General features: G+C 41.6%; 1 protein-coding gene and 1 pseudogene across 1 annotated transcript; both read right to left on the bottom strand.

Moving 5' to 3' along the window:
* Positions 1-13,449, bottom strand: part of LOC131769963 (uncharacterized) — a 106,069-nt pseudogene that overhangs the window by 63,077 nt on the left and 29,543 nt on the right.
* Positions 1,464-7,343, bottom strand: LOC136281094 (uncharacterized). The gene is made up of 3 exons (XM_066167302.1): positions 7,116-7,343; positions 5,411-7,010; positions 1,464-5,327 (listed from the first exon to the last, which is right to left on the bottom strand). The coding sequence occupies exons 2-3, from the start codon at positions 6,899-6,901 to the stop codon at positions 1,464-1,466; spliced, it is 5,355 nt and encodes a 1,784-aa protein (XP_066023399.1). The 5' UTR covers positions 6,902-7,010; positions 7,116-7,343.

Genomic DNA, 13,449 nt, shown 5'->3' with positions numbered 1-13,449 from the left:
GATGAAAGGGAAGCGAGGGAACGTCTACGCAAACCTGACACAACTCGTGTTCCGTGACGTTACTCTTTGGCAAAAAGATATATAATGACTTTTTATTGGTTAACCCCTTTTTCCCGATTCTTCCGTCAATTCTAATTGGCTAGAGTTAGTAATCTATTTTCATACTAACGAACAAGATGGTGAACAAAATGCTTTCATGGTCAAGTTTTCAGACAACTGCGATCTACGACAAGGTTTTTAGGTAGTTTTGCGCGCTTTTTGATGTAGACATTTCAAGAAGAACAGCAGAAAGCCATAGATATGTTTTATGAAGGTAACGACGTCTCTGTTTCGTTACCAATTGGCTATGAAAAATCTTTAATATATAAAGCAGCGCCACTGATCGATCGCGTCTCTTCTATAGTAGAAACCGGTCACTTTATTTATTGTATCGCCCGTTAAAGCTCTCACAGAAGACCAGGTGCACTATCTTAATTTACTTGGGCCAAAAGGATTGCCCGACTTCCTTTCTCGGTCTCTTAGCGAACGGCACTGCGAAGTTTTAAGTTAAAGCTAGTTGTTTCTTGCTCCATAGAAAAGCACCTACGTGCAAACAATAAGAACAAACGTGAAAGTCAAAGTGGTGTGGGCCACTGAACTCGAAAAATGAATTATAAGAAAGTGAAATACTGAGGCCATGGAAGTGACTTCCTATTCTGAAACTTTTAATCCACTCACTGAAAGCACACTCTCAGTTTAGAAACTACATTGCCTTACATGGCGCAATGAATTGAGCTTCACCCTGCACGCGGGGTGAAACAATATCATAGCTGTGTCTATAGCCGCAAACGCTAATCACTCGTATCTCAAACTTTACTAGAACAAACTTGACACATTGTTGAATACGGTAACTGAAAATGACAAAATTACAAACACGCGAATGAGCATAAAATAACTTACATCGTATGAGTGAAAGTACTGGAAAACGACAAAGCGAAATAAACAAGGATACTTACAAGACGAATGTGACCAAACCAAAGACGAAAACATGAAACCCAGAGCTAGATATGTAACGGTAATTTTCACAAACTAGACAACTAACCAAATAAATTACGCGCAACCAATATATATACGATATGCAAATAAATATAACAAGTACAAAACTGGTAACTGACAAAGGACACTAATGGAAGACGAGAAAATAAACACCTAACACGAAACTATGAAACACCAACACTAACAAAAAATGATAATCCAAATTCTTGCGCCTACATTCCGGCCCCTTAAATACGAAGATCTAAATCCAAGTATTTACCAGCAAAACACTAAAAGGCGCAAACTTAACAAAGCTAATTGAACTTAGGCGATCTTTACTTAATGTTCAGACGCCTAACAGAGTCAACGAAGTACTATAAAGTGTCAATTTAAATCTTTCTCCTCAAAGAAAAGTCACGCAATCTTGGTAATCACACGATTAAGGAAAGTCAATGAATTTTTCCTTCCACTTGTTCAATTGATTCCAGAAGACATAGTTTACTGATAGGGCGCTCCAAAGTTGATGTCTTGGTTTTAACCTTGACACGGCGGACAAATCCATATTTGTCAGGAAAAACCTCTGTAATCCGACCAATTGCCCACGCATTCCTTGGCAAATTTTCGTCAACCACGATAACAGTGTCCCCCACGGCAAAGTTTTTCTTTGGTCGAAACCATTTCTGACGTGACTGTAGCAGAGGGAGATATTCTCTCTTCCAGCGACCCCAGAAAACATCAGCCAAATATTGTACTTGCCGCCATCTTCTCCTGGAGTATGTGTCGCTCTTGAAGAACAAGCCTGGAGGAAGAGGTGTCTCGCTGCGAAGCAGGAGAAGATGGTTCGGTGATAGTGGTTCTAAATCCTTTGGATCGTCAGAAACTGTGGTCAGAGGTCTTCCATTGATAATGCTCTCACATTCACACAACAAGGTCTGAAGACTCTCATCATCGAGACTTTGTTCTTTAACCAGGGCACCCAGAACCTTGCGTGTAGATCTAATTAGCCTCTCCCAGACACCACCATGACGCGAGGCTCCGGGTGGGTTAAAAACCCATTTGATGCTTTTCTGCAGAAGGGCGTCATGAATTTTAGCTTGATTCCAGCTGTCAATCATGACGCGAAGCTCCCTTTCACCTCCTACGAAATTTGAACCATTGTCGGAGCGAATTTCTTTAACTTGACCTCTACGAGCGATAAAACGTCTGAGTGCGTGAATAAAAGAGTCAGTGTCCAGTGAGTGACACACCTCCAGATGAACAGCTCGCAGTGCCAAACAAGTGAAGATTGCACCATAACGTTTGACCATGCTCCTCTTTTGACGAACAAGAAAGGGACCAAAATAATCTATCCCCACGCACGTGAAGGGGGGTTGATCTGGTGTAACTCGAGGCCGAGGCAGATTTGCCATCTTTTGTTCTCCAACGGGACCTTGTCGTCGTTTGCAATCAAAGCAGGATGAAAGCACACTTCTAACAGTAGAGTTGGCACGAATCAACCAGAAACAATCGCGCAACAGAGCCAGGACATATTCTCTACCAGAATGGCCGCTTTTCTGGTGAAAGTGGTTCACAAGCAGACGAGCTAGATGAGAATCTTTAGGAATGATAATCTGATGCTTAGAGTCGTCTGATAGGGTAGCCCTGCTAAGGCGCCCGCCAACACGAAGAAGACCATCGGTCAAGATCGGATCTAATCTTGCAAGTGCACTTGACCCCTTGACGCATTTACCTCCCTTAACGGCTTCTAATTCTTCTGCAAAGGTGAGATTCTGCTCGAACTTGATAATCTCTTTTCCGGCTTCTTCCAACTCTGCGTTTGTCACCAATTTCGCTCCAGATGCGTCAGCAGTATCCAAACAATTCTCCTTTGACACTTTTCTCCTCATCACAAATCTTCTCTGGCAGCGAAGACACAGCGCGATAAACTTCAACAATTTGAACCATGAAGAAAACCGTTGGATGATAGAAACGATACTCGAATCTTTACTCACGTGAACAACAAAAGATTTCGGCAGACCATTTAGCCACACACGCCAACGAGATAGGTAGTCGCTGGGAATCTCATCATCCCAACCCAAACTCTTTCTGCACAGATCCTGAAGGAGCAGTTTTGCCGGAAGGATGAAAGGCGCTGCCATACCGAGAGGATCGTAAACTGAACTCACCACGGAAAGGATACCACGCCTGGTACAAGGTTTCTCCTTAATGTTCACTTTGAAACCAAATGTATCTGTCTCGACAAACCAGGATACACCTAGGGCTCTCTCTGCAGGAAGCACGTCGTTATCAAGATCCAGATCTTTAACACCCTTCGCTCTAGCTTCTACAGGAATGGATTCCAAGACTTCGCGGTCATTGCTGATCCATTTAGTCAAATTGAAACCTCCCCTCAGCATTAGCCGACGAAGTTCTTCCACATGCTTTATTGCAACAGTCGCTGAAGGTAAGGACTTCAGGCAGTCGTCAACGTAGAAATTCTTCAAGACAGTACTAACCACGTCAGGGGAAAACTCGTGCCTATGATCTTCGGCATTCCGTCGCATGGCAAAGTTAGCACAACTGGGAGACGAAACCGCACCGAACAGATGTACGGTCATCCGATACTCTTCTAATTCCTTGGAGAAGTCACCACGGGGCCACCAAAGGAACCGTAGGAGGTCTCTATCTTCTTCTGGGACACGCACCTGATGGAACATAGATTGAACGTCACCCATGACTGCGACTGGCTCCTGCCGGAAACGGATCAGCACGCCAACCAGATTATTGGTTAAGTCAGGACCTTGAAACAGCTCATCATTCAGGGAAGTTCCTTGAGAATGGGCTGAGCAATCGAAAACGACACGTATTTTATCCGGTTTCTTATGATGATAAACGCCGTGGTGCGGGATAAACCACACCTTACCATCTGATCTCTCCAGGACATCCAGGGGAACCTTTTCTGCAAAACCGTCACCGATCACCTTCCCAAGACAAGCAACATAGTCCTCGCGAAACTTCACATCTTTGGAGAATTTACGTTTAAGATAGAGAGCACGGCGTTCTGCTTGACTCCGGTTTGCTGGCATCTGCAAGTTGAGGTCCCTTAACGGTAGAGAAACCTGATAATGACCATCTTCACACTGCATAACTGAATCCTCTACAATGTTCATGAACTTTAAGTCATCCCTTGACATGCTTAAACCATCGGAAAGAGTGGCATCTGCAAAATCAGCACATGCTATACACATAGGATGAGTCTCCTTACAGTTAACGAAGAAACTAGAAGATGGGACAAACTTTTGCTTTCTTCCAGTTGGGCCATTGATAACCCAGCCAAGATCAACTCTAGTTGCATATGGACCCCCATCAGAGGCAGGGACAACTTCTCTCGGTTGTAGGGCTTCAGGTACATTTGCACCAATCAATAGATCCACCTCGGAATTCAATTCTGCTAGGTATACATAGCCTTGGAGGTGCGGCCATCGCTCCACATCCTCCTGTTTCGGGATCTCGTCTTTCACTACAGGCATAGAAGGTCGGGAAAGAACTTCTGGCAAGGAAATGACAACGTTCTCGTCTAGATCAGCCACTTCCAGGTTCGTAACAACGAGACTGTCCACATCGTTGCAGCTATCCATGGTGGTTAGCTTGAGTCTCATTTCCTTGCCGCAGACTCTCAGACGTCTCAACAGATTAGCCGAGCAAAAGGTGGTGTTAGATCCATTATCCAGCAACGCATAGGTCTCCACGGACCGAGGACTTCCTTTGACTTTGACCTTCACAGCAACAATGGGCAATGCAGTCACGGAACCCTCCATTGTGGTTAGGCCACAAAAGTGATCAGCTCTGTTCTTCTCAGTACTGGACTGGTTGTTCTCGCTCTGAGGTCCATCCTTACCACGGTCGGACGCAACAATAGCTTCTGGTGCACCTACATGCATTACAGTAGCGTGTCTCTTATTACAGTGAATACAGGGCTTCCTTTTGTGACAACTTCTAGACTGATGGCCTCCACCTAAGCACGAAAAGCATAGCCTCTGCTTCATGACAAACTCCTGACGATCTGTTGGAGGTACTTTGGCGAAACTGGAACATTCGGTGAGATTGTGATCTGCATTACAAAACAGACAGTTCTTCTTAGAAGAATGAACTGCACTCAACACATCAGCAGATGAATTGAGAGCAGATTTCGTCTCGGAAATCGTGACGAGGCTTAGCTGTTTTCCACCGGGTCTCTCAGACTTCGATCTCGAACCCCTATCCTTGCTGTTCTTCTTCTCCTTTTCCAAACAAGGAAGCTTGCCAAAAACTGGATTGGACAAGGTGCGAGCTTTCTGTTCAACGAAGAGTGAAATATCATCAATGCAGACATCTCTCGCTTCCGAGTTGAGGATCCGATCAGCGTTGTCCCGCCAACTGGCTTGCAACTTCGGGGGAGCCTCTCAATAATCTTCCGCATGCTATCCGGACTTTCGAACTTGCTGGAATGGCCGATAGCCTTAAGAGTGTTTGTACAGCTAGAGAGCAAAACGGCAAAGCCTTCTAGGGCGTCTGCATCTTCAGCTTTGATGACTGGACCATTAGTGACTTTATCCACATATGCCATAGCGATTTTGTGCTTCTGTCCAAATTTGCTCTCTAAGAGTTTCTTTGCCTTTACGTACCCATCTTCGGCTTTCATGTAGAGGCAACTTTGTACCAACTCTTGAGCTCTGCCAGCTGTGTGCTGTTCGAGGTAATAGAGTCTCCCAGCGTAATCTAGTTCTCTAGTTTCGATTACGGTCTCGAACGCGCGAATGAAAGCACAGTAATGTAAAGGGTCTCCACTGAACACAGGTACACGTCTCCTGGGTAACAAGTTCCTTTGCTGCTGTTTCACGAACTCTTCCATTACTCGGTTCTGCTGGACGAGAATGCCATAGGCCTGGTCGCTCAGACCTGAGTTGCCAGAGCTTGAACTTGAATCACTCACAGCACCCTTATGATCTTTAACCGGGTTACTTGACTTCACAGACAATTTCTCTTTCTTATCGGCAGGTACAAATGACTCACGTTTTGAACCACCAGTCCTTGACTTTTCAGTGATGGAGGATACGACTGAAACAGGACAACGAGGATTCCTAGAGGCCACGTTGCTAGGCGCGAAATTACCCGCTTCAGCTTGAGCGTAAGCTTCTTCTCTAGCCACCGCTTTAGCGTACTCAGTTTTGAGGTTTAATTCATCTTTCTTCAACTGCAGGTCGTACTCTTGCCTCTTGAGGCGTAGCTCCGATTCCTGAAGCGAATAGCGGTGTTTCAAAGCGTGTGCCTCCGCTCGAAGTTCCGCGATGCGAGCTGCCTCTTTGGCTCTTGCAGCAGATATGGAGCTCGTTTTAGAAAAGTGACTCGTTCTCGATCCACACATGGATGGTCTAGACTTGCTACGAACCTCGGACCCAATTTGAGAAGCGCTGTCGTCAGGCGTTAACAGGTTATCTTGAAGCCTGGCTTCCGTGACACGTAACCAATCATTGACCGTACGGCAGAAAAAATCTAAACTGCTTTCAATGTCGGCGAAATAGAGGTCTGATTCTTGTCTCTGACTTTCCTCAACCAGAGCTACATTATACGCGTCATGAGCCTCGGTAAATCTTCGAAATAGCGACGTGATTTCCGACAGCTTTACTTTCACCGTCTCCAAATTATTTTCATCCGTTAAAAGACTATCGATCTCTCGACGCTTGGACGTTAACGAAGACAACACTCCTCCTCTCCGCTTTCTGAGTTCACGGATGCGTTCAAGAGAGATTCCTTCTTGATCCAAAGAGGTATTCGGTTTACGAGCACGTGAACCGTTTTCGGCAGGTTGGCCGTTCTTCCCGGCCGAATAAGACAGGTAGACATCAGAACCGTTGCGAGACATCGTCATAAACTTCCAATAAACCAGATTCGTCTTTTACAAAATATAGCCGCAAACGCTAATCACTCGTATCTCAAACTTTACTAGAACAAACTTGACACATTGTTGAATACGGTAACTGAAAATGACAAAATTACAAACACGCGAATGAGCATAAAATAACTTACATCGTATGAGTGAAAGTACTGGAAAACGACAAAGCGAAATAAACAAGGATACTTACAAGACGAATGTGACCAAACCAAAGACGAAAACATGAAACCCAGAGCTAGATATGTAACGGTAATTTTCACAAACTAGACAACTAACCAAATAAATTACGCGCAACCAATATATATACGATATGCAAATAAATATAACAAGTACAAAACTGGTAACTGACAAAGGACACTAATGGAAGACGAGAAAATAAACACCTAACACGAAACTATGAAACACCAACACTAACAAAAAATGATAATCCAAATTCTTGCGCCTACAGTGTCATAACGACAGATAATAAGAAACGAGTTTTGAAAAGCCAACGAATTCTTAAAAATGTTTTTCTTAGATAAAATTAAGAGTTTCGTTGTCATTTACTTGCATCATAACAACGATATCATATTTTGAATTTCGAAGAAAAAGGAAACTGCGTCTATCTCAGGCAAAATTTTACAAAGGAAGTCTGCAGGTGGAATTAAAAGAAGTTAAAAAAAGAGCATCACAAAAGCTAAGTTTTTCGTTTGTCTCACGATGTAGTCACGTGTGATATAGATCGCGACGTTCCGACTGCATGCTGTTAGTCTTCTTCAGACGATGAGGTAGACTGCTCATGCGTGATCTTATAAAGCATGATGCTCTGCTGTGATGAGTTGATTTCCCAGCCGTACCGAGACCTCCGCCGTTTCAGAGCATGCTCACAACACCGGGCACAACACACTCAGGAACGAAGTAAAGTTTATTGATCGTGACCCTTATTACTACACGCCCAGGGTCAAAGAGGAAATTCATTGAAGACTTCACCCTGACAACATCAACAAGGATAGTGGAATATAAATTCTAGAAGCGTGGATGCCCACGATCAAAAAACACAACAACAGGAGAGCCGTGCGAAAGCGGACTGCCGAGGGAGGAAATCACTGAATGAAACAGCAAGGATCGCAATGCACCAATCAGAGCTATTAAAAAACAACTAATGAAAAACGTAGCTTTTATTGTTATTCACCACGATGAATAACCACAACATTTTTTACGAAAGAGCATCATGTTTCATTGTTTTATCACCATCCTCTTTCAATACAAGTCAAGTTCAATTTGGAGTCACTTTCTCTTCAAAGATCTCTTCATCGATTTTTAAAAGTGAAGGAAGACTGCAATAATCATTCAGTTGTTACCCAGTACCATCGTGATACACACGAAGTCTCCATCCTTGGCTTGACTAAACGTTCCCCAAAACAAGTGTGAATTGAGTGACTGTACAAAGGAAGCCATGCCTGAAGATTCTGTACCCAACTCTGAGAGATATTACTTCAGACGAGATGTAAAGAGAGGTGGGCGTTAAGGCACAATGATTTGGCTAACTGTCCTAGAGCTGAATACATTGCGGCTTTTCTTCAATTTCTCGTTTCCTTATTTTCTAGCTATTCTCGGAGCCACTCCAAAGCTGTCGGCAGACTCGTACAAGGAAATCAAGGCGACCGAAGGTGGACAAGTGGTCAGCGGAAAATACTGGCTGAATTTCTTGCAAACTGACACTCCTGTGTTGGCTCATTGTTACAAGAAAACCGAAGGTAAAGTAATTTAAACAGGATGGATCCACACTAAAAGGTATTGTACCTGGCAGGTACAATCCTTGTTTTATTGTTGGTCGTAAGTTTGATCGTTTGGTGGAGAGAACGCCCGGAAAAGACCATTACTATGTCGAAGAAAAGTTAGAATTGTTCTTAATTGTTTAAGGTTTGTTCCTTGGAAACTAGTTATGAAGCAGGAAGGAATTTTTGTGTCACCCCCAACAGAGCAGGTGGCTGGCACTTAATCTAACAACAGGAAACTGTATCAACTTAATTTGCATCACCCAGGAATGAGCGCTCGCGCATTTCGAAACGAGGTGTTTTTTTTTTTCAATTTTTTTCCTTTATCCTATTTATGTATTTGATACCTTAATCCATGTACGACAATATGCGAAAGCAAAAATTGCATATTCTAAAGAAAGTAAGTTTTTCAAAGTAAGATTTGATAAATCTTGACTCCTTTGCATCCTACCAAGCAAGGTGTACTCATTGGTTATGCCTCGCTTTAATTAAACACAAAGCAACGTTTCATGAGTTATTGGAACGATATCCATAGAAAGTCTTGGAAAGCCTGCTCGTTAAAGCTGCTTGAAACACACACTCTTGGGTTTTTTTAACAATGACTAACTTAATTAAATAGGATCTGAATAATAATTGTGCTTTATGATCAGCGTAGAATGTCGCTCTAAACGATTTGCATATTCATTAACAGTTACTGACGAATGTGATGCCTCCATTAGCGTTTGTGATGTGAACGCTCACTGCCAAAATAGTCTGGGATCGTATCGTTGCACTTGCAAAGCCGGTTTTTCTGGAGATGGACATACCTGCAAAGGTGGGAGGAGATTTTATCAGAAAACGTATAGTTCTCATAAAGCAATTGTCGTTGCAAGGTGTTATTTCTCTGAGCTTTCTTCGACTATTACTTCATTAGATTTGAAATTACTTCGCGTCAACAATTTATTCTTTAATTAAATTTAAACGTTCGGTACAAATGTTCTGGAATCTTCGCATTGTTTTCTTTCGATTAGATATTCTTTAATTTTATCTTATTGGAAATAGTTTATTTTGCGTATTAGCGATACGGCGGAACTTCCATGATAAACCCAGCTTATACTTTGATTTCGAGGTGTCGACCCTATCGTCAATAGCGTTTGTTAAGTGTGTCGCGCTCTCGGTTCATTGTTCAATGTAAGTTGATAAAATACTGGGGGAAAAAGTAACTACGTCAAGATAAAGGCTGCACAATTTGCATAAAAGGAAAAAAAAGGAACTTGACTTTCCTTTGTGGGAAGGATGAGCGTTTTTTGAATGGTACTTGAGGGAGACTAAGAAGAAAATTCCCCTTCTGATATTTACTTTTACGCTTCCCCGTCATTCTGTTCAATTAATGCCGATTGCGAGAACACCTTAGACTCTTATTGCTGTTCCTGCAGACCTGGATCTCTTGGCGATGGAACAACGTGTTACCGATATTTGGGTCTCTATATCTGAATATTTGGTTCTTTAAGACAAACTGTCTAACTTGTTATTTCCAACGCTTCAAATTCAGTTCTCATTTTTGTGCACATTTCTCCCTAGAATTTCACAGATATCATGTTCATAGCACATTTCGAGCGTAAATACTTTTTTCTTTTAAAAGGTACATTGAATTTCAAAACCGATGGGAGAAAAGGACGCTTTGGAACGATGCAGACGTTCACTGTTCCACGGACCACCCGCTATCTCATCAAAGCCTAGGAGGATTAGGAGGCGATGCAGGAACGAATCGAACATTTTGATGACCTCCTTTCAAGTGTTTAAGAGAGAAAAATACCACAAAACCAAAATGTCATTCTGGCTCAACGTTACCCTCAGCCAAGTCATATTCACGTGTAACGGTGGTCGTCTATAAACACGAGCAGGAAGTATTCCATTGCTACCTTCTATGTCAAAGATTTTTGTGTTTTTGTGTATAGATTATTTGTAATAATGTTTTCCACTCAGATCAGAAATTTTCAGCCAACAATTTTATTGTTGGACGTCATGTGACCCCAAAGTAACCAGTGATAGTCCCGCTGTTTAGTAAAAAATTCCAGCTGTACAACAACATCAATTTTTGGTAAATGCGATTGATTGCAAGGTTACCAATCGTTTCGTAACTTCGGTGGTTTTGTAGCCAGCTAGGACGTTTCTTACCCAAACAGTTGAGTCGTCTCGTACCCAAACAATTAAGCATTTCATACCCAGTTTGGTTGTTTTGTACCTAGCTCGGTCGTTTCGAGCTGTAAAACTTTCATCAAACATCTAGTTTGAATCAATTGATTTCAGCTTCCTTTACCCCATCCTGCAAAATGCGTCCATCGGCGGTAAATTTCAGAGGCCTTCTGAGAAAAGAGGCAAAACAATAACGAACATGGCTTGAAATCGTCTGCTTACGCCTGCTTTTTTTAAATTTTGAACACAAACTAGTTTCATGCAACAGCTATTTGCCAGCATGTGGCTTCTTGAGAAGAGGGTTCAATAACCAAATATACATCATGACCATTAAAAAATATGCTTTGAAAAATTGATATTCTAGACGTTCTCCAGTAAGGAAGCTGATCTTCAGGTCGAATAATCCCATAGACTACTCCCCTTTTCCTCCTTTAACTCGTTTTGCTCGACTTGGTAAAGCCTACTACAGTTGGCTTTACCCTTCAGACGGTATTTTGAATTACAGGTACGGTCGCAAACTTTATGGAATAAATTAATGTTACGTAAAAGTCTGGCTCATGCCTTGCACACTTCGACATGTTACTTCGCAAGTAATTATTAACAACCACGTGGTTTGAATGAAACCGAAACCTTTTTAAATGTTTTGATCGATGAAAACGGATCCAAGAAAAATATTTATCTAATTATTCCCTTAGCCGTAAGGATGTTTTAGGCGGGCGATTCTTTGTTTGTTTTTCTCTTTGTCGTCCGAACAAGAACAAAGAATGTGCTAATACACTCTCGCTCAAGACTAAGTTACCCTGGAGAGTTAACTCGTTGTTAGCTCTTTGAGAACGCTTTTAACATGAGAACTTTTCAGACTAACAATTTACCATCTCTTTTGCTGTAAAGGTTTTTTAATCGCTTAATTCTTCCTCTCTTTTTGGAAACAAGGAAGAATAACCTCCATTTGGTTCTTAAGTCATGATCATCAAAAAAAAAAATCAGCGGGGCGTAACAGTGCCAGTGTGAAGTATGAGGGAGTGATCCATGCATCTCACTGCTATGAATGAACCTAAACGATTGAGCCATTTTTTCGTAATGTTTGTTTTCTTTACGGGGGCCCGCTAAAATCACGTTTAATTGCTATTCCTAAGTATAGCTCTACGCATCCTGTACTGCGCATAAAAACGCGCCCATAAAAATCAAGAGGTGGAGAGGAACACGAGACTACGTCTTGTGTTTTTCCCTACAGTTCTTTCTTGCTCTTGCCGCTTTTTGCGTGCTTTACAACAGAACAAAGCACAGTCAAGGCTTCTATATTTGTTACATATGGAATATTGTGTGCTATTGCTAACTCTATATTTTTTTCCAACGTCTTACAACCCTAGCAATTAACCGACCAGCAGGAGAACTAGTACTTTAAAAGAACAATAATTTATATCCACAGAGGTTAACTGGTGCTTATACTCGAGACTGACATAGAGATATTGGAAATCAAACTAAATTAGTTTTGTGGACCAGTAGGTTTTGAATGAGTTTCCCCTTTCCGAAATAGCGCATGAAAAGAGAATCAGTTAAATCACATGTTAAGTACGAAAACGTCCACGATTTCATAGAAAACTTCAATTTATGCGAAATTATTGAATGTTCATCAAAAGGCTTTTAAACACATGACGTGTCCCTTGACAACAGTTCGTTGGTGTATTTCCATTCTTATCTAATATTTCATTTGATTATTGGCTAAAATGATGTCTAATGAACCATGTGTTTTGTTCGTTAGACATAAGAGTATCCCCAAATTTCGCCCATATTTGCCAGCAACTCTCTAAAGCTAAGTTTCAAGCAATTTTTTGTGACTGATGCTAGCAATTCTTGTAAAGAACGAAAAATAAAACTTTTTTAATTTCAAATTAATGTTTATATAACAATATCGGTCGACTGGATATGCCTGCAACCATGTTCTTTGATCGTTGGAACCATGCTGTCAGATGTGATCGATCGAAACGTCCCGATCGAAAGTGACCCCATCGTGGAAAAAACCATTTTAATTTCATACCAATTCATAATTCTTTCCACTTTTTGCAAAACTTTGGTCCGCCAAGTCTCACATAGAAGATTCTCTGGTGTTAATCAAAAAGTAAATAATTAATATGCACTGAGGACAATACTTGTTATGTTTCTTTTACTCATTAAAAAATTCCTATTGTAACTTAATTTTGGCGGAGAGACCCGACATCAGTAATTTGCATGACAAGGTCATTTAGTGTGATCAAGTGAGTTCATAGGAGTGAAGTGATGTTGAAGGAGTTTAAAGACTTGAAAGGCTGACGTTTACAGAAACTCGACTCACACAACGGAAGAAATTATGATGACCAGAAGTTGCCAGTTATGAGGAACACTCTTGAGTGAGTAGCAAAGTACTTTCGAAAAAATTAATCTTATTTAATATGCATCACAAGATGACTACGAGAAGTGGAGCCTATACCTTCAATTTGGATTGTTTTAAATGAGTGTGTCCTTTGTTATGCAGCTGACCACAGAGGCTTTCTTCAGGAAGCCAAGTCAAATTATTTCAAGGGATATACTTCAAGAAGCCAGTCTAGCATTATT

This window comes from Pocillopora verrucosa, chromosome 5 (assembly GCF_036669915.1).
Source record: "Pocillopora verrucosa isolate sample1 chromosome 5, ASM3666991v2, whole genome shotgun sequence".
Taxonomy (NCBI): domain Eukaryota; kingdom Metazoa; phylum Cnidaria; class Anthozoa; order Scleractinia; family Pocilloporidae; genus Pocillopora; species Pocillopora verrucosa.
Note: the sequence above shows the minus strand (reverse complement) of the source record. Positions and strands in the feature narration are given on the sequence as shown.